Below are 24,760 nucleotides of genomic sequence, written 5' to 3'. Positions count from 1 at the left end.
GATCACAACATCTCCAAGCGTCCACTGCAATGCCTTAAAAGCCGGATCATTGCAGACCCGGCTCCGGTGTGAACGGCACCGACTCGGGAATTTCCTGGGTAATCGCCGCAGTCTGAAAGTGGTTAGTTCTGGGTCTGATCCTGATTGGAACCCTGTTCCAACCCCCGGTGTAAGATCCGGAACTTTGGTATAAAAGAGATATTACTCATCCTTTCCCTAAGACCGCATTCCTCAACTCCAATCCTCAGAGACCTCTAAACAGTGCATGTTACCTGGATTTCGTTACTCATGCACTGGTGAGTTCATCTAGTTTGCTGGGTGAGGGACTATCCCTCCTGTTTCCGCAGAGAAATCTTGAAAACATGACCTGTTGGGGATCCTTGAGGACTGGAGCTGACAACCACTGCCCTAAAGGATGCCTAATAGGTACCTTGACCGACACTGAAACCAATAAAGCAGCGTTTCCCAAACTTGATCTTCAAAGCTCCTTAACAGTCCATGATTTCAGGAGATCCATGCTCGAGCACAGATGGGTAAAAACGACAGTGATACTAAAAAAGCCATGTGCTCAAACATGGATATCATTAAAACCTTGCCTGTTAAACACAAGGTTTGAAAACAAGGCTGTGCTGAGATCAATGTGACTCTACCATCCCTAAGTATATTTGTTAATTATTTGACCTTTTCAAAAAAATAAATATATATATATGTGTGTACAATATATGTGTGTGTGTGTGTGTATATATATATATATATATATATATATATATATATATGTGTGTGTGTGTGTGTGTGTATATATATATATATATATATATATATATATATATACTAGAAATGCAAATACCATACAGGATTATTATTATTATTACCAATAATAATAATAGCAGCAACAACAAACTAAGCAATATAAACAAATGTTATTTATTTTGTACTTGCCCTGTTTCATGCAAGCAAGAGACTATTTTGCCGCTTGTACTGTGTACAGTATGTGACACACAGTAAATAGAATACAGTGTCCTAGTATCTTTTGTTTTGTTTTTTGCCTGCATGCAGCTTCACCTAAGTTGGTGTTTCCATCTGAATACTTAGCATTGCTATACAACCACAGTGAAACACAACTCCCCCACACACCCCCTTCCTTTACAGAAAAGGCTGTGTGAACTCAAGCTGTGACAGACAGTAAGCTTAAAATAACATCCTCATGCATGCAACACATAGTTAGTAAGGCACATAGCTATATAACAATATCCTGGCTCTCTGGATACCTGGGCATGAGTCTGTGCCATTTCTCCCACTCAGTGCAAAGGGCGACTGCTCTCCCCCCCTTCTCCCTGTTAAGGCTGTTATATTAGTACAGAACCGGGAGGATAGAGAGGGGGAAATGGAGAGAGGGAACAGATTGCTGGCTGTAGAAGAGAGAGAGATGCATCTGCTACAGAGAGATGCCTGGTAACTATGGATGGGGAGGACAGGCATCTTTGACGTCAGGATTAATGATTGGTCTCTCATCATCCGGCTTCCCTCTCCTGGTGTTATCTGTGTACACAGCTCAGCACCTACTTTCTGATGAGTCTCTTTATATAGAGAGATATTCAGTGTATTTATTTTTGCAGGTCTACTACTGCTGATCCCCACCACCCACCCTTCATCTCTGGGAGGGGGAAGGAGGGTCTGTGCCACTCTGCAGAAATGATGACCGGGGCTGATGAATCTTGCATGGCTTGGGTATGGAGATTGCTCTGGTGAGTTTGGAGAACGGGAGAGCCCCAGCTGCAGCTGGCAGTGTAGCAGAGGATGGTGCCCCTGGCAAGCCAGGCAGCAGAACAGCAGGCAGCAGGAAGGATCTGCTCCAAATCCCCAGGGCACCATCTTGGCTGAAGGATTGCAGCCCAGCGAGAGGAGAAGTCGGTGGGGAAAGCTGCCAGAAGCGACCACAACATCATCATCATCAGCCACCAGGGACCGGGCAAGGAGAAGGAGGAGGAGGTGGTGGTGGTGGAGGTGGAGGAGGCGGAGGTGGAGGAGGAGGTGTGGGCGATCGCTTGCAAAGCAGCGACATGATCATGAGCTATCCTGGCAGTCACATCAAGGACTGTGACATCGAGACGGTGGTCAGGTTGGAGGAAGAGGAGCCCCATGCCCACCACCAGCACCCAGAGGAGGAGGAGGACCACCACCTGGACATGGGCATTATGGACCATGAGAGCAACCAGAGGGTCATCATCAACATCGCCGGCTTAAGGTTCGAGACCCAGCTGTCCACCCTCAACCAGTTCCCGGACACCTTGCTTGGGGACCCGGAAAAGAGGATGAGGTTTTTCGACCCGCTGAGGAACGAGTACTTCTTCGATCGCAACCGACCCAGCTTCGATGGCATCCTCTACTTCTACCAGTCCGGGGGCAAGATCCGGCGGCCGGTCAATGTCTCCATCGATGTCTTCGCCGACGAGATCCGCTTCTACCAGCTTGGTGAGGAAGCCATGGAGAGGTTCCGGGAGGACGAGGGCTTCCTGAAAGACGAGGAAAAGCCCCTGCCCCGCAACGAGTTCCAGCGCCAGGTTTGGCTCATCTTCGAGTACCCGGAGAGTTCCAGCTCTGCCCGTGGCATCGCCATTGTCTCCGTCCTAGTCATCCTCATCTCTATCATCACCTTCTGCCTGGAGACCCTGCCAGAGTTCAGGGACGAGAACGAGCTGCCCCCGACGCTCTCCAAGGTACTGAACGAGACTAACCACCAGCAGCCTCCTCCTCCCCCCAGTGGCCTGACAGACCCTTTCTTCATTATAGAGACCACCTGTGTCATCTGGTTCACCTTCGAGCTCCTGGTCAGGTTCTTTGCCTGCCCAAGCAAGTCTGACTTCTCCAAGAACATCATGAACATCATTGATATTGTGGCCATTATCCCATACTTCATCACCTTGGGGACTGAGTTGGCCGAGCAGCAGACTAACAATGGGCAGCAGGCCATGTCCCTTGCCATCCTGAGAGTCATCCGCCTGGTCAGGGTCTTCAGGATCTTCAAGCTGTCCAGGCACTCCAAGGGTCTCCAGATATTGGGCCAGACGTTGAAGGCCAGCATGAGGGAGTTGGGGCTGCTCATATTCTTCCTCTTCATTGGGGTCATTTTATTCTCCAGTGCAGTTTACTTTGCAGAAGCTGATGACCCAGACTCTCATTTCTCTAGTATCCCTGATGCCTTCTGGTGGGCTGTGGTCACCATGACCACAGTAGGCTATGGAGACATGAGGCCAGTCACTGTTGGAGGTAAAATTGTGGGTTCTTTATGTGCCATCGCTGGTGTCCTCACTATAGCCTTGCCAGTCCCTGTAATTGTCTCCAACTTCAATTACTTCTACCACAGAGAGACTGATCATGAGGAACAGGTGATTCTCAAGGATGAGCCAAGTAGTAACCAGGGTAGTTGTGCTGGAGAACTCAAGAGGAGTCCCAGTAAATGTTCCCTCAGCAAGTCTGTGGTCCACTTGGAAAATGTTGAGGGCATCAACAACGGCACTCGGTCTTTAGAAAAGACCAACCTCAAAGCCAAGAGCAATGTGGACCTTAGAAAGTCCCTATATGCTCTGTGTCTCGATACAAACAGGGAAACAGACCTGTAGGGTCTCCAACAGCAACACCCATGGACAAACTAGAAATAACACCATTCGAACAAAGGGATATTTTTGTTTTCCTAACATACATTTTACAAATAGAGAATTTTGTCGTCTCTAGGTAGCATCCGAACAGTATTTGCTGTGGAAAATACATTTTGTTACTAACTTTTGCAGTATTTCAAGTAATTAATATATTTTATAAACTGATAATTGCTAATTGTTGGAGTGAGATTTTTTTTTCTCCATTGAATTATAAGAGAGCGTTTATTTTTCAAAGTTGGATTTAACAAAAAAAAAAAAAAGCAAAATAATTGCAGGGAACAAGGGACACATTGTATACCTTTGCAAAATGAAGACTTTTTAGATAGTAAACTTGTCAGTTCCTCCTCTCCTTCAAAATATATATTGTACAACTATTTTAAGTGAATATATATATATATATATATATTTTCACAAATTACAACTTTGTGAAATATTTCCTCACTAAGGTAATTTACTTGTTGTGGACAACGTTATGGTAATTATAGTATGTGCAGTGAATTTGGTGCTCTTGAATAGCAGGAAATATATTTTTTTTCTAAGAAAATATTGTACGGTTATGTATATATTTATATATGTGAGCCTTAATTTATTAATGTGCATTTATTTCTTTACAAAATACTTTATTAAAATGTAATGTTCCATAATCTCAGTTTAGTCCTTTTAGTACCAGATGAGATTTTTTTTAAAGGTTAAAATTTAAAAAACTGGCGCCCCACTGCATAGTGAGAGCCTAAAACATTTCAAATGTTGAGGCGTTTTTTCTTAAGTGCTCAGAGCAGAAAAGAAACAACTTTCCAAGTTTATAGCGTACAACCAAACTACTGTATGACAGAGTAGCAGTGGTCTCCATACTTCATGTCATTCTGGGCTGTTTAATTAATGTTCAACATATGTTCAGCTCGGTTAATGTATCAAAGCTCGCTTGTTATGTTTTTGTGTCATACACGCAGGGTAAAGGAAAAATCATCCTGCTCAGTTTCTTACAGTTAATGTGAAAAGAAAAAAAAATCCTAGAAGAGACAATCTGTGGGGGGTTGTGTAGTTTGGTAATCACGTCCACTAACCCTTTCTGGTCTGTATGCAATGAGAGCCAAGGTTTGCGCTTTCCTGGGATGACAAGAGTTGCTCATAGGATTTAAGAGAAGACTACAGATCAATAAAATGGATTCGACATTCAACAGTAACCCAAGACAGCTCCCTTACATTCGGAACTACCAGAGATTTGTTGGAAAATTCATAATAAGCCAGTGTGGGATACTAAATGTTCTTAATGCAAGTCTTGCACATTTAAAGACTGATGGACCATAGGAGCCTGCACAGTCGATTCGAAAGAGACAGACATAAGGTTGGTCAACTTATTTTATAGTCCTTATTACATTTTACTATATTGTTTATAAGTTTATTATTCTATTTGTACTGTTATATTATGGACAGAACACTTATTACTATCTATCTATCTATCTATCTATCTATCTATCTATCTATCTATCTATCATCTCTCTCCCTCATATCTATCATCGATCTATCTATCATCGATCTCTCTCTCTCTCTCTGTCTCCCATATCTATCTATCTATCTATCTATCTATCTATCTATCTATCTATCTATCTATCTATCTATCTATCTATCTATCTATCATCGATCTCTCTCTTTCTCTCTCTGTCTCCCATATCTATCTATCTATCTATCTATCTATCTCATATCTATTTATCCCTATCATATCTATCTATCTATCTATCTATCATCTCTCTCTCTCATATCTATCTATCATCGATCTCTATCTATCTATCTATCTATCTATCTATCTATCTATCTCATATCTATTTATCCCTATCATATCTATCTATCTATCTATCTATCTATCTATCTATCTATCTATCTATCTATCTATCTATCTATCATCTCTCTCATATGTATCTATCTATCATCGATCTCTCTCTCTCTCTCTGTCTCCCATATCTATCTATCTATCTATCTATCTATCTATCTATCTATCTATCTATCTATCTATCTATCTATCTATCTATCTCCCATATCTATCTATCTATCTCCCATATCTATCTATCTATCTATCTCATATCTATTTATCCCTATCATATCTATCTATCTATCATCTCTCTCTCTCATATCTATCTATCATCGATCTCTCTCTATCTATCTATCTATCTATCTCATATCTATTTATCCCTATCATATCTATCTATCTATCTATCATCTCTCTCATATCTATCTATCTATCATCGATCTCTCTCTATCTCATATCTATCTATCTCATATCTATCTCATTATCTATCTATCTCTATCTATCTATCTTTCTATCTATCTATGTGTCTATAAAGGGTTTATATTGTAAACATTAATTTTTGATCAGCAGCATTAAGGTTGCATGTATTATGCAGGCAATCTAGGCACGTCTACAGGGCTGCATTGCATAAGGGGCAGCAAAAATTGTTTTATTTGAAATGTCTTTCGTGCTTCTTGTCTCAGTGATGTGAGTATTCTCTAGGGATTTCATGGGTTACATTGTTATGACTTTTGGTAAAGCTCACATAATGGCTGCCTCCACATGTATGTAGAGGAGTGTCCACTTAAAATACTTAGTGAATGTGCATCACTAGGCATAATCAAAGCAAGGGCTTTCCCTAGGTGTGGCCAAAGTTGAATTGTTTCTAGATGGGATGGAGATTCCTATCTGGTCGCCAATATGTATTGTGATTGGCTGGGGGAGTTGGCAGCTGTATTACCCTCCTCAGTCAGGTATGCCACACTGGTAGGCTTACTTTGTAATCATGACAGATATAGTAATCTTCATACAGTTATAGAATAATGAAGGTGACCCTGGCATTATTAGACAGCCCTATACTCCACCGATTGAACTGCACTCACATTGAGTGTGGCATCCACAAAACAGCTCAGGTCACACAGAACCTGTTGCACGATGTAGTGGAGAGACCTACAGGTAGTGTGATTGCAGTCAGGAGCCTGAAAATGTTTGAACACTGCAAATCAGTTATTTGTACATATGCTATACTATAAAGGAGGCATGTCATACCAGTACATATTCTATACTATAAAGGAGGCATGTCATACCAGTACATATTCTATACTATAAAGGAGGCAAGTCATAACAGTACATATTCTATACTATAAAGGAGGCAAGTCATAACAGTACATATTCTATACTATACAGGAGGCAAGTCATAACAGTACATATTCTATACTATAAAGGAGGCATGTCATACCAGTACATATTCTATACTATAAATGAGGCAAGTCATAACAGTACATATTCTATACTATAAAGGAGGCATGTCATACCAGTACATATTCTATACTATAAAGGAGGCATGTCATACAAGTACATATTCTATACTATAAAGGAGGCATGTCATACCAGTACATATTCTATACTATAAAGGAGGCAAGTCATAACAGTACATATTCTATACTATAAAGGAGGCAAGTCATAACAGTACATATTCTATACTATAAAGGAGGCAAGTCATAACAGTACATATTCTATACTATAAAGGAGGCATGTCATACCAGTACATATTCTATACTATAAATGAGGCAAGTCATAACAGTACATATTCTGTACTATAAAGGAGGCATGTCATACCAGTACATATTCTATACTATAAAGGAGGCAAGTCATAACAGTACATATTCTATACTATAAAGGAGGCAAGTCATAACAGTACATATTCTATACTATAAAGGAGGCAAGTCATAACAGTACATATTCTATACTATAAAGGAGGCATGTCATACCAGTACATATTCTATACTATAAATGAGGCAAGTCATAACAGTACATATTCTATACTATAAAGGAGGCATGTCATACCAGTACATATTCTATACTATAAATGAGGCAAGTCATAACAGTACATATTCTGTACTATAAAGGAGGCAAGTCATAACAGTACATAATGAAAAAATGTGCATTTGTTTTAAATTAAATTGCAATATTCAGCTCTTTTTATTTTCCACCTTAGTAACAAAACACCCTCTTATCCAAAATTGGGACATCTTTCATACTGTTTGCCCAATGCAGCATTTAAGGTGCTTTGTTCCTTTTGCTGTAAAGCCATAGGGGAGCTTAAAGATAAAAGACACAAGTAAAAATACCAGCCAGCTTCTAATTATATGCCTGCAGAAAATGTCCAGCCAGGATACGGCTGCTGTTTCAGTGTGTACATCAGATATATACATGGATGATAGATAGATATGAGATAGATAGAGATATGAGATAGATATCTATGAGATAGATAGATAGATAGAGATATGAGATAGATAGATAGATAGATAGATAGATATGAGATAGTAGAGAGATGAGATAGATAGATATGAAAGATAGATATATAGACATATATGAGATAGTAGATAGATAGAGATATGAGATAGATAGATATGAGATAGATAGATATGAGATAGATATGTGATAGTAGATAGATATGAGTTAGATAGATATGAGATAGATAGATATGAAAGATATATAGATATATATGAGATAGTAGATAGATAGAGATAGTAGATAGATAGATATGAGATAGAGGTATATGATAGAGATAGATAAATATGAGATATATAGATAGTTAGAGGTATATGATAGAGATAGATATGAGATAGATAGATAGCAAAGTTTGTAGATATGTTACATTTTCAAAGCCTGTTTAACTGGACAATTTTGCTACTGCTGTTTAATTTTAGGCCTAGTTAACAGTTAAAGAAAATTTGCCATCAATTAATATTCTCAGACACAAAATATATACAGTGTACGCAGTGTTCCAGCTGTTTGCCCAAGGACTGTTCACTGCTTTAAGCTCTCATCTCTTCAGATTTGCCTTTCCCCTTCCTAGAGCCTGTGGGCCTGATTCTGAGTTGGCACATCTCTTAGCATGAACGTAAATGGTGCGGGTTTTGTATACAGCGCATGCTCAGAAGTAAATTTAAGCATCTTAGCATATGCCCGTCCTATTGAGTCGGACGCAACTTGCCCGGATCTATCTCTCTGTGAAATGGGACATGACTGTGTGATGGCATGAAACCACCCTGGCTCGTGGGAGATTCATGGGAGTACCATTTGCGTCTATGAAAAGCGTTTCTGTGTCGCACTTTTTGGGGAAGGTACAGTAAGCCTGAATATGACGGATCTATTGCATCTAACATGGGTGTGGTGCAAGTGCAGATTCTAGCAATGATGGGTCTGGTGGTCGGAGTAATATCATTGGCGGAAAGGTTTTCCACTTTGCGTGAAACTCAGGACCAGCCCCTGTGGCTGCAGTATGCAAATGAGGCGAGGAGAGACAGATTTAGCAGCAGTCTAGTAGTGTAAAAAGAGTCCTAACCTTTAGTACCACGACTTTGTGACTAGGATAGTGCTCATCATTAAAAGTGTTTCTTTCTGCAATAACAAAAAGATGTCTCAACAAATCCTTATACGATCTTCTACAGCCAGCTGTTTAGTGCACTTTAATATAAAATAATAATGACTTGAAGGGAATATTACCATATTGAGAGCCAATGAGAAGAGCCCATAGTGGGTTATATAGACATAGACTGCAGACGGCAGAAACAAATCATTCTGACAGTGCACTGTAGTGTTCTAATCTTTTTCCAGGCTGGAATCCAGCACCATATGTGATGTGTGGGATCTATTTATCAAGCAATCTCTATTAGCAACATGGGACGAAAATGTATGTCAAGTGCTATAATGGTATTCCCCATCAAATGACTCTGATGAAGAGTTGTTTAATTGTCCATCTGTGGGTAACCCTTAAAAAGGGAGCCTCTTGTATTTATACTAACACTACAGAATGTTATATTGTTAACTAGTGCCCTGCTGCCAAGTTCTGTCCTGTGCCATATTAAAGACTGCAGTGTTTCATTAGTCTTCTAACTTGAGTACACTAAGTTATAAAGGGGTCAATTGTATGTTCATGCTCACACTCCCTAGGTGCAGGACGGGGGTGCACAGATTAGGGGTTTTATTATCTCTTATTTATTTGGCGAGTTCCGTAGTGCCGTGCACAGGCGCAGAGTATATAGGATTGTACACTAATAGCATTGATGCTGTGACTTTGGACACACTTCCATTTTGGGGAAAGTCCCTGTTGCCATCCATTCATTGCCCTCAGATGGCGGCAGCTTGATTCGTACAGGGCACTGCGAGTGGGGTCTCACTGGCAGTGCGGCATATGCGTACTGCGGTCCCAGCGCATGCCCAGTCCATCCATCATCGGACATGTATGCAAACCATCGGGTGTGCGTACTAGTCTTAATCAGGCCCTTAGATACATTTACAAGACTTAACATAAATAATTAGATCATTACAGAGTGCATATTGCATAATTGCGTAGCAAAACAGTGGGAGATTGTACCCTGCTCGCAAGAGCTTACATTCTAAATGGAAGATGTTAATGCTTTCTTTGCTAATGAAGGATCTTAATGAATTCTATACAACACCACAGTAGATAATATATTGCCATAACTCTAAAAATCTTTTGTAAGGAATGTAGTCAAAAGGTCGATTATGACAATGTCGACAGGTAATGTGACAACATTCCCAGAATGTCAACAGATGAAATGTCGACATTAGGGTTAGGTTGTGGTCAGGATGTTTAGGCTTATACTGCAGGGGCAGTTTAGGGTTAGGCTGTGTGTGTGTGGGGGGGTTAGGATAAGGCACTAGAGCAGGGATAGGGAACCTCAGGCCCGGGGGCCGATTAAGGCCCCCAAAATCATTTGGTCTGGCCGTCAGAGGTTTTTTCTGCTAGCCTCATCTGGCTAGCAGGGTGCCTGCCATGGCACCCTGCAGCCAGAATCTATGAAGCAGTGCCGCCTGGAGCGTCCTTAGGATGCTTCAGAGGGTCACTCCGCTGCCCATACAGCTCCCTAGAGCATCCTCAGGATGCTCCAGGCATTGCTGTAATGACCAGTGATTGTGGCCCCGCCCCCGTGTAATATCACACGAAGAGGAAGTGGCCTACACCCGGCCCGCAAATAATATTATATATATCAAAATGGCCCTCGGTAGAAAAAAGGTTCCCCACCCCTGCACTAGAGGGAGGGTTAGGGGAGGAACACTTACCCTAATGCCGGAGGATCGAAGGTCTGACCTGGAAGTTTCAGTCACATGACCGCCGGGACCTGGAAGGCGCCGCTGGAACCGCTGCAGCTGTCGGGAGCAGTTAAATCACTGCTGGGCCGCCTGGGGCGATATGTCAACACTCTTAACATGTTGACATTTCATTACTGCATACCTCCCAATTGTCCCGCGGGACAGTCCAGCTATTCAGGGACTGCCCCACTGTCACACCAGCGGGCCACAGTGTCCTGCAGTGGGGGGCAGTTGGGGGAGAGCACTCTCACCATTGCTCTGCGTAGCATCTTTTCATTGTGCGGGGAGAGCCTGGGGACAGCCCAGCATGTCCGGAGGTGTGCTGGGCTTCAGCCCACAGTGATGAAAATGGGGGGGGGGGCGGCGCATCACGAGGCCACGCCATGGTTAAAATGTTGACAGGTTCATATGGTCGATTCACAAATAGTTGACACAAAACCTAACCCTAGTCTAACCCTAACCCCCCCTTCATGTCTATCTCTAACCATCCCCACCAGCAGCCTAACCATAACCCTCCCTCAAGTGCCTAACCCTAACCTTAAAAATTTAGAAAAACCATAAAAAACGGTGTCAACCTTTTTTGTCGTAGCCATTCGTGCGGCGACCATTTGAACATGTCGATCTTTTATCCCTGTCGACCTTTTGCACAGTCAACCTTTTGTACACGTCGACCTATTGCATGTCGACCATCTGGTTTCAACTTATTGACTGTCGACCTATTCATTGTCGATTTTCTACCCGGATACTGTCTCAGTCGCACTGTGCATGCGCCAGGGTACATTACCGTAGTCACACACTGCAACTTTTTATTCACAGTGTGATTAACGGGGAGTGGCAGAAAAAACGCAGGCATGTCACAACCGTTTTCGAGCCGTGGCGCTGACTGTGTCTGCAATCGCGTAAGCAGGAAACATGGCTCCCACGTCTCACTTTCCACAGCTATTCTGCGGGACCATAGAGTTACTTAGGACTGCGACAGTTGAATGATCTGTGACCGAATCTGCGTCTTTGCACGCAGATGCTATTATTTGCAAAGCCGCAGGTGGGAGTCTCAATACATCTACAATACGTAGGAGCTTTTATGTCTTTTATTGGCAAAAGTTAATTAATTTTTAGGGCTGTTTGGTTTTGTATGTTGCTAGTTGTGATGAGAAGGCACTGTGGGCCTGATTCACTACCGATCGTAACTGCAAATGCAATAGCGATTACGCATGCTGTTCAACTGCGATAGTATGCTAATTCATTGCGATCGCTATGCTGCCTCAGCACTACACAAGGACGCCCACTTTACTTTACACACATCCGTATTACTTAGCAAGAGTGCGAAAACATTGGTACAGTCGAGTACCATCACAGCCTGACGCACACTTGCACAAGCCCTGACCTTACTCAGGAATTGCTAACTCACACTTGCCTACCCTCCCGATTTGGTCGGGAGCCTCCCGAAAATCGGGTGCCGCTCCCGACCTCCCGGGAAGGCAGGCAATCCTCCCAGCCCCCGGCGATGTGCCCGCACCCCCCCGCGCTTTTAAGTACAAACCCCGGCAGCAGGGGGGCCGGTGACGCGATTCGCACTGAATTGCGTCATCATGGCTCCGCCCCCGGCTGCACAATCAAATTAATAACGGCATTGTGAAGAGGGGGCGGTGCCACGATGACGCGATCGTGCTGTCACGCCCCATGCTCAGCCCCCAATGCCGCGTCATATGTCAGCCCCTGCCCCCTTTGGCCGCGTCACGCCCCCAGCCCTGTAAGCCCGACAGCTCCCTCCCGGAAGGAGGGAGCTAAATGTCGGCAAGCATGTGCTAACTTCCACGCATGAAAGCGCAGGCTGTGTATGGCATCACAGTGGATAAATTATGCATGCCCCGGCAACGCCGTTCAAACACACTAGCACGACTGCATTTGGTCGACCACCCACCCGTCACCACACATAAACGGCAGTTAATGTCAATCACTCTGAGATGGGTTTGCGTAGTCACTTCGATCGCAGTCCACACGCATGCGCAGAATGCAACAATCGGCCGATTGCGTGCGTAATCGCAGTTGCAAGCGGTAATGCATCACTCCATTACGTTTTATATTTAACAGACTCACAGTGAACTATAAGGACTTTTATCTTCATACAACAATATTCAGATATTTATTAATTTATTTTGTCTTTTTCCTTTTAACGTGGTTCATTTTCCATCTGTGGATGTTCACCAGCGTCAGACAGATTCCTTGCTTTTATACATATTTCCTCACTATTTCCCCTGCTAGCCCTCTTTATTCTAATCTAGAACACTGTGTATCAAGAACCCCTTTCAGGCAAGGGCAGCATTTCCCTCCTGTGCACATGTTAATTAGTACAATTAATCGAGACAGTAATTAGCCCACTTGTGCTCAGAAGGCAGGATCCTTAAGGCTGCACACACATGCCGCGCTTTATACATCTGCGGTCTGTTTAACCCGAAATGCATTCAGCCGTATGGTGAATGCAACATCAATGTCATTTGCAACAGGAATCAGTGAGTTCTAGGAAGAACACATACATAACACATCTGGTATTTATAGTCACTACTGTAATAGAACATGAGCCAATACAATTCGTATAGTAGTAACAGGAATGGTCCATTTAATAATATACCATGGGGCAAGATAGTCTGATGGTTATCAACAGAAGGAGGCTTCACAGGTATTAGTGTGATGAATTTTACCTATGCATGAGGAATGCTGGAGGCGTTGCTGCCGGTCTCAATACCGACATCGAAATTCCAGACAAAGGACTTAAGATAGGTGCCGAAATAGCTGCGCCTATCTTAATCCTGACGCCAGAATGCCAGCCCTAACGAGGTAAGCCTGGGTCACCCATAGCGTTAGGCATGGGGCGGGGGACGGTTAGTATTAGGGAGCGTATTGGGGTGTGGGTTATGTTTTTTGGGGAGGTTAGGGTTAGGCACCCCTAAGGGGGAGGGTTAGAGTTAGGCACTAAGGTGGGAGGGTTAGGTTTAGGCTCTAACAGGGTGGGTTAGGGCGAGGGGTGGGGAGGGCTAGGGTTAGGCTACAAGAAGGGAGGGTTAGGGTTAGGGGGGCAGAGTAAGTATACCAACCCTCAGGATACCCCTGTCGGTATTCTGACAGGAGACAACCCGACAGCGAGCATTACATACCCATTCCGTGCTAGAGTTAAATGCAATTCACAGTTTCACTACATCTTATGTAACTAGCAGATACTAAAAAATGTGCCAATCTCCAAAACATGGCTTTAGTTATGGGGGCCATTTGCAAAGATGTTTCCCCCTGTTAACTATCACATAAGCACACCCCATAGCTTTCTTCGAGGACTGATCCAAAGCCCTCTTTCCCAAGCTCCTAAATGTTTCCCTTTTTTGCCCTTGGTCTCGCTAGCTAATGCCTTGTTTAGAATAGATGGCGTCAGCCATTGTAGCCTATCGGTTACAACTTCTCAAAAGTTTTTGCAGGGGGATCTGATGGATCCTTCTGCGTTAAAAAGCTACAGCACATGCGCAGCCCGGTCTAAGCCTGGAAGCATGCTTGCCTACTTTTAAATTCTCCTCTCCGGGAAAAGCCCAGAGAGAAGCTGCAAATGACCACTGTGGGGGTGAGGCCGGGCTCTTAACATCAATTGAGCCTCTGTGGGGAGGGGGCGGGGCTAAATGCAGAGAATTGCGTAATTTTAGCTTTGTCTTCTCCCTACTGAGCCTCAATTACTGGTATTTTCTCACGCTTGGGGGTGCTGGGGAGAGCAGGTAAGTATACCTGGATGTACTTTTCAGACTTTGCCGTGACTGACTTTCTTCCGAGCCTGTGTCTTGGCGTCTGAGCAATGATAAGTACCCCCAAATAAGCATTGAAATTGATATGCAGTGATAAAGAGCGTAATGTTTTTGGGCTTTTACATGAATATTAATAAAAAAGTCAGTAAATATTATGAACACCCTATTATTTAACACTATTATACCAGAGGCCTGGCAGCAGTAGGGTGAAGTGGGTATCTGCATGATGTGAGCACCATGTGACCACCTGACACCTACTCATATGACACTATCAGCATATCCGCCATGAAGTGTTCCACTTCCAGGCACTGGTCATTTAAACGGTCATGGTCAGGTGCAGGTTCTGACATGCTGTATACAGGATTTATTATCTAGAATGCTTATGCCGGGTACAAACGCAGTCCTCAAGGCTCCCCAACAGTTCAGATTTTAGAGATATCCATGGTTGAGCACAGGTGGTTAAATCAAATTGACTGAGGTACTAATTAAGGCCCTCATTCAGAGCCGTACGCTCTGAGCAGAGCGCACGCTCTGAATGAGGGCCGCCCTCCATAATTATGGAGCGTCCTCCTGGACGCTCGTATAGCTGTGGGTCACCACCCACAGCTTATACGAGCGTGCAGTTTGATGGCCGCGATGGTCGTGACCATCGCGACCATCGAAACTGCGAGCCGGAGCCTGCGTTTGAGGTTTTCAACCGCAAGGCCCGGAGTGATTTTGGCTCTATCAGAGCCAAAATCACTTCCACTGACATCACTAGTGATGTCAGTGGGCCGGCTTCTGATGGGAGGCGTTCCCTTGGGAACGCCCCCGTCAGGGAGTCACGCCCCCGGCACGCCCACGCCCCCGGCACGCCCCCATGTTGCTGTCAATCAACATCGACAGCACGCCCCCTTTGATCAGACACAACGAGTGAAGGAAAGTCCTTCGCTCGTCGCGTCTGGCGCATGCGCACGACGGAGCTCCCTCCGTCGTGCGCATGCTCAGTGCAGACCATCGACCCACTTGCGAGCTGACAGCCGCTCAGGCCCTAAGTCACCTGTGCTCAGCCATGGATATCTCTAAAACCTGAACTGTTGGGGAGCCTTGAGGACCGCATTTGGGAACCTCTGCACTAGAGGATATGATCTCCAATCCCACAGGCACATTGTCCAGCATGCACGGTCAATGGAGCGACCCAGCTACCGAAGCTGGCAAGGTCAATGGTGCCGGTGAACGATATATCGGGCGGTCGTTCACTGGATCCTGCAATATGTACAGTCTGCCCAATATATCGTTAATTAGCATCATCGGGCATTGCATTGGTGGGTCGCTTAGTGTGTACCCAGCCTAAAGCTGGCCACACACTAGACCAACTTACATCCAACCATCCAACTAGTTGATTGGTTGGAATGAAAATCTGGTAAGGAGTGAAAGTAAATGACAATCAGCAATTTGCTCCCAAACGCCGGAAAATGGACAAAAACTGTTCTTTGAACAAATTGTTTAGATCAAACATTTAACAAACTTGTCTGACGACCATTTTCATCTGTTTTCTGGTATTTAGGAGCAAATTGCTGATCATCAGTTACTCCCATACGTTACCAGATTTTCATTCCAACCAGTCAACTAGTTGGATGTACTATACTATACAAACAGTAGCCTTTCCCCACACTTTGCCAGGGATTGCCCTTCTTATTAAATTGACTAGCAGTGCTCCTAGCAGTGACAAAGATGCACCAGTGATCATCTTTGCTCAATCCATCACTGGACTAAATTTTCCCAGAACAATAGCAAAGCTCTGCTGTTTCTTTCCGATTTTACAGATACTTCTGGATAATGAGTTTCCTGACAAGAGAACCCAAACTTATATTTTTATTATGAAAATGTTATTAAATATCCAGCTAGCCATTTACGATTGCATGTTTTATGATATAATTATATGTTAAACAGATTACTAGCTGTAAGAATTCTTGGTTGCAAGATGTAAATGAAAAGCAGGTGCAAATGCTCACTAGGGGAGTTTAATCAACAGTACATAAATATTGAAGACAAGCTCTATTTTTTTTCCTTTTGATGGAAAGCATGTTTATTTTATATTTGAAATAGTTGAACGTTTAATTTCTACAGCAGACTTTAAAATGTGCCTGAAGAGGTTGTCAGTTCTGGCAAGAGATAGGCTAAAGCAGGCTTGGTAGAAAAATATAGTATGCCTTAAATAATAACCTCATTATCACTTGTTATAGCACTTTTTGTTAGCAACTTCTCTTTACGCCTACAGTAGCCCGTTCTGTTATCCTGTTGTCTTCCGCATATAAGGAACAGTATATGGAAAGAAAATTAAAAAAAAACTCTGAAAACAACAGCTGCTGTAAAATAATGAAACACTGACTATGGCAGTTCCCATTCATAATTTGAGCATCGGAAATGTTATATGCAAGAGAAAAGTATATTTTTAGATATAATTAACTGTGCCCATGCATTTTATGGTGCTTTAAGGAACACTAATCGTTTGTTATTCTATTTGTCTAATGGGATGAATGCATAATAATATTTATTCAGTAGAAAAAAAAGGGGGGGGTTTAACCCCCTATTGTTCCTCAGCACACGGAATTATACTTGCAACAATATATGAAGACTATATGGTAATACAAATTCAATGTGCATGCAATGTAATTGAGTAAGCAAGAGAAATTCATAATATTTTAAGGGCCCTATTTATCTTTTAGTACCTTGATGAGCGGCGATAGAAAATCTTTCTCTGGTCTATTCAACAAAACAATATGGCGAATATGGCTGGCAGCAGTAAATTTTGCCAGGCAAAAATTTGAAAAATAGAAATAAAAATGCAATTAATAATTAATATAGTTTAGAGAATAAAAAAAATATATTGAATAGTAAAGCATTTTTGTCTTAGTACCACAACTGTTATCGCCATAAGTGTTGTATCTATAATAAACCCATGTTTAATATACTTACCTCTCCAGGAGTCTCACAGTGGTATCACAGAAATCACTATGAAAATGGCGCAGTGGTCATTTTACTGGTAATTTACTCATGTGAGGTAGAACAATCAACAGGGACATGACGCGGACGCCATGTTTTCGAAGAAGTGCACATGCTCAGTGTAGACTCTGGCACAGTGCCTAATCTACTGACCTGCACTGCCAGCTTGAGAGGCAGAGGCCTGCATGGATACTGCACACGGGCCCCTTCCTCTCTTAATACGTCCCTGATAGTGGCCAAACTTGGTCCTTAGGATACTCCTAACAATTCATATTTTCCAGACCTAGTAGCGGAACTTGTGAGTGGTGGGCCCATGTGCTAAAATATGCTTTGGGCCCCATTCTCCACCCCACACCAAGTTCATAATATGCCACATGGCAGTGGGTGACAGGTAGAGGTACAAGGTGGGAGGGAGAGACAGTGGTTGATGGGGAGAGGTAGAGTGTGACTGGGAGAAGCAGTGGGTGTCAGGGAGCAGGTGAAAGGCAGAGGGTGACAGGGAGAAGCAGTGGAGGACAGTGAGAGACAATGGTTGATAGGGAGAGGGTGATGGGGAGAGGAAGACAGTGATGGGGAGAGGGAGATGCAGAGAGTGATGGGGAGACTCCGAGGATGACGGGGAGAGGGAGAGCATGAAGGGGAGAGGCAGAGGGTGGCAGGGAGAGGCAGTGGGTGACATGTTGAGAGTGATGGGCAGAGACAGAGGATGACTGGGAGAGACAGAGGGTGATGGGGAGAGTCAGGGGTTGATGGGGAGAGACGGAGGATGACTGAGAGAGGCAGAATATGATGGGGAGAGGTAGAGGGTGACGATGAGAGGCAGGGGTTGATGGGGAGAGACAGAGGATGACTGAGAGAGGCAGAATATGACGGGGAGAGGTAAAGGGTGATGGGGAGAGGTAGAGGATGATGGGAAGAGGCAGTGGGTGACAGGCAGAGGGTGACAGAGAGAAGCAGTGAGTGAGAGGGTGTCGGTGAGGCAGAAGGTGACAGGGAGAGGCAGTGGGTGAAGGGGAGAGGCAGTGGGTGAAGGGAAGAGGCAGTGGATGATGGGGAGAGGCTTTGATTGACTGGGAGAGGCAGAGGATGACGGGGAGAGGCAGAGAGTGATGGGGAGAGGCAGTGGGTGATGGGGGAGGCAGAGGATGATGGGCAGAGGCAAAGGGTAACAGGGTGAGCCAGTGGGTGACAGGGAGAGGCAGTGGGTGACAGGGAGAGGCAGTGGGTGACAGGGTGAGGCAGTGGGTGACAGGGAGAGGAAAAGGGTGACGGAAAGGCATAAGGTGACAATGAGAGGATGATGGGGAGAGGAAGAGGGTGACGGGAAGTGGGTAAAAGGGAAAGGCAGAGGATGACAGCGAGAGGCTTTGGGCCCATGGTAGAGATGCAGCAAATGGAGGACAGCTCCTCCAATCATCATTGGGTTTTCACGCCGGGGACCATCATGAGTTCATGTCGTCAGACCCCTGGTGCCGGTGGCAAGAGCAGTTGCAGGACTGCCGCAGAGAGCAGACAGTCACTGACAGGAAGAAGCAATGTCGATTTGGGGAGAGATGAGGGGAATATGGAGGAAAGTTAAGAGTTAGGAGACCCCCTCCTCCTCTCTTCTGGCTGGACCGTATCCCTTCTTCTATGTCCCACACTGCAGCACTATAATGAATCTGTCTGACTCCTTATAGTGCCGTCGGCTTGTGGCAGGCCCTGCGTAATGCATCGGCTGTACTGCCGCTAGGTTTACCTCTGTCCAGGCCACCTGTTGATTTATTAAAATGTGTCCATTAGTAATTAATAAACCTGTGCACCAGTTAGTGGAACTGGAAAACATGAACTGTTTGGGGCCCCGGAGGACTGAGTTTGGCCACCACTGGCAAAGGAGGACAGCAGCAATACAGAAGCCACTGTCGTTCTTCCTAATTATATGACAACCTGTTTCTCCATGCTAGCCAGCCTAGGAGAGCCCCTGCCATAGCCACTGCTGGTGATACCCAGCGATGACCACTGCAGACTGTGGGACTTGATAAATAGGCTTGATAAACATGTAGGATAAAGGGCTTAATGAAGGGCCTATTTGTAAAGCCTCTAAAGATAGTTTAAATCTATGTCTAGCACGTGCATCTAGGGTTGCCAAGAGATTGGTCAGGCCCTGGCACTGGAGGGCATGTTGAATTGTAGGGGCATGGCTACATCCCACCATGTGTCCTCTGTAGAAGCTGCACACTACCGCATCCACAGGGTTTGTGGTTACACATCTCTGGCAACTCCCCTGCTTCTCTGTGGCTCTGTACAAGGTCAACTTAAGCATTTTTGAGGATATGGTGCCTTTAAAGATGGAAAACCATCCCCAGTGTTCTAATGTCATATAAGTGTACTTAAAATTTGGGAAAAATAAGGATTAACCCAAAACTGAAAATGTGAATATTGCTACAATTTGATACCTTATGAAAGCTGCAAGTTTCAGACTGCATTTAAGCAGTGTATTGCATTGAATGGCAGATCTATAGTTAGGGTTGGTGTTGTTTTAGGCTCTGTGTGTACATCATAAAGTAGCAGCTTTGCACACCCCATTCTTGCATACCTCCCCATTCTTGCATACAGTACCTCCCAACTTTTCAATCCTGAAATCTCACATGCAGTGCGCACACTAGTGTGCACAGCCACCATTGAAAACCAATTTGCTGTACAGAGCAGCTGTGAGTGGGTTATACCTCATTATGGACTCTATTTACTACAATCCGCATTTGTAATGCAGATTGTAGTGTGATATTATCGATTGAATTCGCATTGTGAATTCAGGCAATATCACAGGGATTTACTACAAATCCTTTGCGAGAAAGCTCTGTCCCTGGGAATCCCCTCCGCACTCTAGTCACGGTATTTTCGTTAAAAAATACAGACTAGTGCCCCGCGCATGCGCCGACCGACCGTCGATGCTACCCCCCCGGCACTAAGCCCCGCCCCTGACACTAAGCCCCAACCCCGTGATCGCGGACCCCCCCGCGACCCCTCCTCCCTTAATAGCACTTATTTGCAGTTATCGGTGCTCCGGTGATGTCTTCCATGCCTCCGGTCAGCTGATATCCCATACTGCACTGTGACCCGATCACCTGATGACCGGGCCGCAGTGCAGCATGGGAGACCAGCTGGCTGGAGGGGAGTCATCACCGGAGGCCTGATCACCGGTCCCTGGAGTCAGGTAAGTGAATTTTTTTTTTTACTTTTTTTTTGCAGTGTATCAGCTTGCGGTCTGTTTAGACCACACAGCTGATCACTGGGACCGACTCCGGGCTCTGCTCTGCCTTTTAGAGAAGACTAGGAGTCTGGTAACCGGGGGAGACCCTGGATAACGCCACCTCCAGGTGGCGTTATTATCACAGGGCTTTCCCCGGTATTTTTTCACAATTTATTTTTAGTAACTTTGGTCGGATCACATTTCCCATTAAAATTATGGGAAATGTGATCTGTTTACTAAAAATAAGTGATACTTAGGGGTTGGAGTAGAATTTTACGAATTCTACTCCAATTGCCCTGTAATAACTATAGGTGATACTAAAATAATGTGAAACGGGTGTGAAAACACCCTTTTTCACTTTATTTTAGTAAAAATAATGTTAATAAATAGAGCCCAATGTCCTCATACAGTGTGGATAAAGGCCTCTCAACATGTGTCAGTCCTAAACTACTACTATATTTACTTATAACCTTCTACTAACCTGACCCTGATCACATGCCTCATTCCGATGGCCCTCAGACGGCTGCATTACTTAAATTCAGTTGCAGGCACCTAGAAGTGGTGTTTTCAGCAAAGCACCTTTGCCCAATGCGTGAGTTTCTGCCAATAACTGCATATGCGCACCACATCATTTCCTTGTGATGGCTACGTCATGCAGGGCCAGACTGCCCATCTGGCAGTACTGGCAAATGCCAGAAGGGCCGATGGCCAGATAGGCTGGTCCAGCCAGTGCCATTGAGGAGGGACCCAGGGGGCAGTAGTGTGTTTTTGGTGCCGGGCCTCAGCAGCCGTTGAGAGACAGCACTGCCGTAATGTTTAGTCTGGCACTGGTCGCCAGCCAATCAGCAGCGGTTAGCGGTCCACAAGCTCCGATTAGCTCGCTACTGGTGCCAGATTTGAAATGCCAGCGGCGCTGTCTCTCCATGGCAGCAGCTGCATGCCCGACTCCAAATACACCTTCTGCAGGCAGCAGATGGCAAACAGGGAAAACGGAGGTAAGAGGCTGCTGGATGTTGAGGTGGCATAATGTGTAAGGGGTGTTACTGTGTGTGGCCTAATGTTATAAGGGGAATTACTGTGTGGCATAATGTGTTTTAAGGGCATTGCGGTTTGGCATAATGTGTTTTAAGGAGCATTACTGTGTGTACTGTGTGACATAATGTGTTTTAAGTGGCATTACATTGTGGCATAATGTATCAGGGGCACTACTACTGTCTAGCATAATGTTTATAAGGAGTACTACTGTGTGGCATAGCATGAATGGGCTCTGTGTGGCATAACATGTATAGGCTCTGTGTGGCATAAAGTGAATAAGGGGCAATACTGTGTGATATCGTGACGAAGGGGCACTACTGTGCGATGTCATGTGATGCAGGGACACTACTGTGCAGTGTAATGTGACAAAGGGGCACCACTATGTGGTGTCATGTGACGAAGGGACACTATTGTGTGGTGTAATGTGACAAAGGGACACTAATGTGCGGTGTTATATGACTAAGTGGCACTACTGTGTGGCATAATTTGAATTGGGGTTACTATTATGTGGTCACGCCCCTTCCCAGCGAGACCACACCTGTTTTTTCTGGCGCAAGCCTTTGGCCTGCTTCAGTTGTGGATGGCAGCACCAATGCTCTTTATGTACACAAAGCACCAAAATGTATACTTACGGTTCTGTTTTGGTTTCCACTGATGTGTCCTTCTCTGTGTTCAGCAAAATGTAAATTTTTACCTGCTTTTGTAGAAATTAAGTTATCAGGCCTTTCATCAAAAAGGTAATGCAGGAGATATCACAGATATCTCCTGCTTACCTTTCTTACCTGAAATGGCCCGCTGTCCCCATACACTAGTATGTGACAGAAATTCATCAAGTTCCAAAAATACAATATTTTCAGAGCTTGACTGCTGGAGCATTCGCCATCTTCAGATGGCGTTTGCTCCTGTAACCCGCTCCTTCCCTATGGATGCCTCTTTCCCTGTCTGCTCCTTCCGATGGACGCCAGGGCTTTTTACTGCTCTGAAAGGAGCAGTGAAAAGATTCGGGGAAGCAGCTGATTTTCGGATCAGCTGCCCCTGTGCCAGAGCAATTATGAATTTCTCTGCCGCTGAGATGTTAATTATTGGGGTCCGATCGGACCCCGATAATTAACATAATGAATAGAACCCTAAATCCCCTGCAGGATTTGCCCTGTTGTGTGTATTTTTAATACAGAGAATGATGTATACTTGTATGTTTTTTAATATTAATTATATTTGTAAGACTAGAGCATAGACTATGAAATGGAACGTGAGGTGGGCCTGTGTGCTTTAAGTGCCAGGGCCTATTTTTAGTCGCAGTGGGGGCCTGGCTACACGCCATCACCAACCATGTTGCGAAGTAGGCATCGCTACCACTATTTGATGGTCTACAGTGCGATGCAAGCCACATGGTTCTCATTCCCAGTTGCAGACTGACCTATACCAAGGATTGCTTACATGGGTCAGAGCAAAATAGCTGGAGCCAAGGTATAATTCTGACCTCCAATTCTTAAAAGTACACAGGGTGGGGGTGACAACATTTGGCTTAGGGTCCTGGTAAAAGTAATGCTGCCACATACAGTACTTTGCAATATAGCTGATGATATTGGATGATTGGCCTCATTTGGTAGGTTCATATCTCTCAATTGTCTTGATTAAAGCAGGACATTCCACATTTACAAACCGTAATAGAGGCATGGCAGGCAGAGGAATGGCCAGAGCTGTATCAGAAAGAATATAGGGGTGGTTGCACAAAGTAGGACGTGTTTCTCATAAAAGCTGTGTATGAATCAAGGGTGGGGCTTATTTTGTCCCATGTTGCCTGGGTAAATGTATGTACACATATGGTACACTTACTTATGTCCAGCCTTACCTCCCTCTATCCTATGCTAGCCCTCTCCTCATAGTAAGGTGGAGATTGGAAGCAGCTATACATTTCGGATATTTTTTAGAATGTTTTTTCCCTCAATATTACTCTCCGATATGTAAATTGTATTTGAGCACTTGCTACCTGAGTCGTTGAACAAATACTGTAACCGCTATCTGGCATCTCCGCTAAATAGATCAGCTCTTGTCAAGCCCATCAGCATAAAGAATGTTTTCCCAGGTCAGCGGGTTAGATCAAACTATTGAATGACAATTCATTGTATGTTATACAGTGTGTAAGACGATACGGGTTTCCAGTGTAAAGGAAACAAACCAGAAGAGGTTTCCTTTTAATTCTCTGTTTCAACTGTCTGTAACAAATAAATCCAGGAGTGAAGTGGGTTTCTGTCTGCCCTGAGAAATAATTTATTATAGGGGAGGCGGTAATTAGCTGAGAGGTGCTACATCGCAGGCATCAGGGCTGAGGGATGTTGCTGTAACTTTTTCATTTTTTACAAGGGGTTCAACAATTTGGGATCTAATTAATGTTCTCAACTAACAATTCTAAAAATGAATAAAGAACAAGTAAAACACTAATGAATGTCGTTGCCATGCCAGGTTATTTTAAACAGGCTGGAGGGTTGGAGATGCTTGTGTCACTACGGTCTGATGCATTACCGTACGCAACTGCGAATGCATTAGCGATTACGTATGCAGTTCAACTGTGATAGTATGCTAATTCATTGTGATCGCTATTCCCTCGCAGCACTACACAGGACGCCCGCTTTACCTTACACACATCTGTAATGTATAACAATTGTAATGTATAACAAGACTGCGTAACCATCAGTACAATCGAGTACCATCGGCGCCATGGATTTTTATTTTTTTCCTGTTACTACCGTCTCAAACATCAATCTCCCAGCCACCTGGGCAGAAGCCCCCCCGTAGGAAGCCCCATGAGCCGATCGAAGCTCCGCCCCCAAATCGGCTGAAGCTCCGCCCCCAAAACGCCATCGAAGCTCCGTTCCCAGATTTGTTCTAAATTGCACCTCCTGTCTGGGAGTGGGACCGGCAGTGAAGGTAGGAGGCTGCGGGGCAAAGT

General features: G+C 44.3%; 1 protein-coding gene across 5 annotated transcripts in view; it reads left to right on the top strand.

Annotated features, from left to right (window-relative positions):
* Positions 1-1,371: 1,371 nt before the first annotated feature.
* LOC148517204 (potassium voltage-gated channel subfamily A member 1-like) overlaps positions 1,372-24,760 on the top strand; it is a 192,791-nt gene continuing 169,402 nt past the window's right edge. For 4 of the 5 annotated variants that reach the window (XR_015879307.1, XR_015879306.1, XR_015879304.1 and 1 more), the window contains exon 1: positions 1,372-5,001. Coding sequence is in view for 1 of the 5 variants with exons in the window: in XM_088478901.1 (XP_088335027.1) it covers positions 1,731-3,620 (1,890 nt within the window). In the remaining 4 variants the exon portion in view is untranslated. Of the gene's footprint in view, positions 5,003-24,760 lie in introns of those variants that run through there. The other variant, XM_088478901.1, reaches the window with a different exon arrangement.

This window comes from Taudactylus pleione, unplaced genomic scaffold (assembly GCF_031769625.1).
Source record: "Taudactylus pleione unplaced genomic scaffold, aTauple2 ptg000225l, whole genome shotgun sequence".
NCBI classification, from domain to species: domain Eukaryota; kingdom Metazoa; phylum Chordata; class Amphibia; order Anura; family Myobatrachidae; genus Taudactylus; species Taudactylus pleione.
Note: the sequence above shows the minus strand (reverse complement) of the source record. Positions and strands in the feature narration are given on the sequence as shown.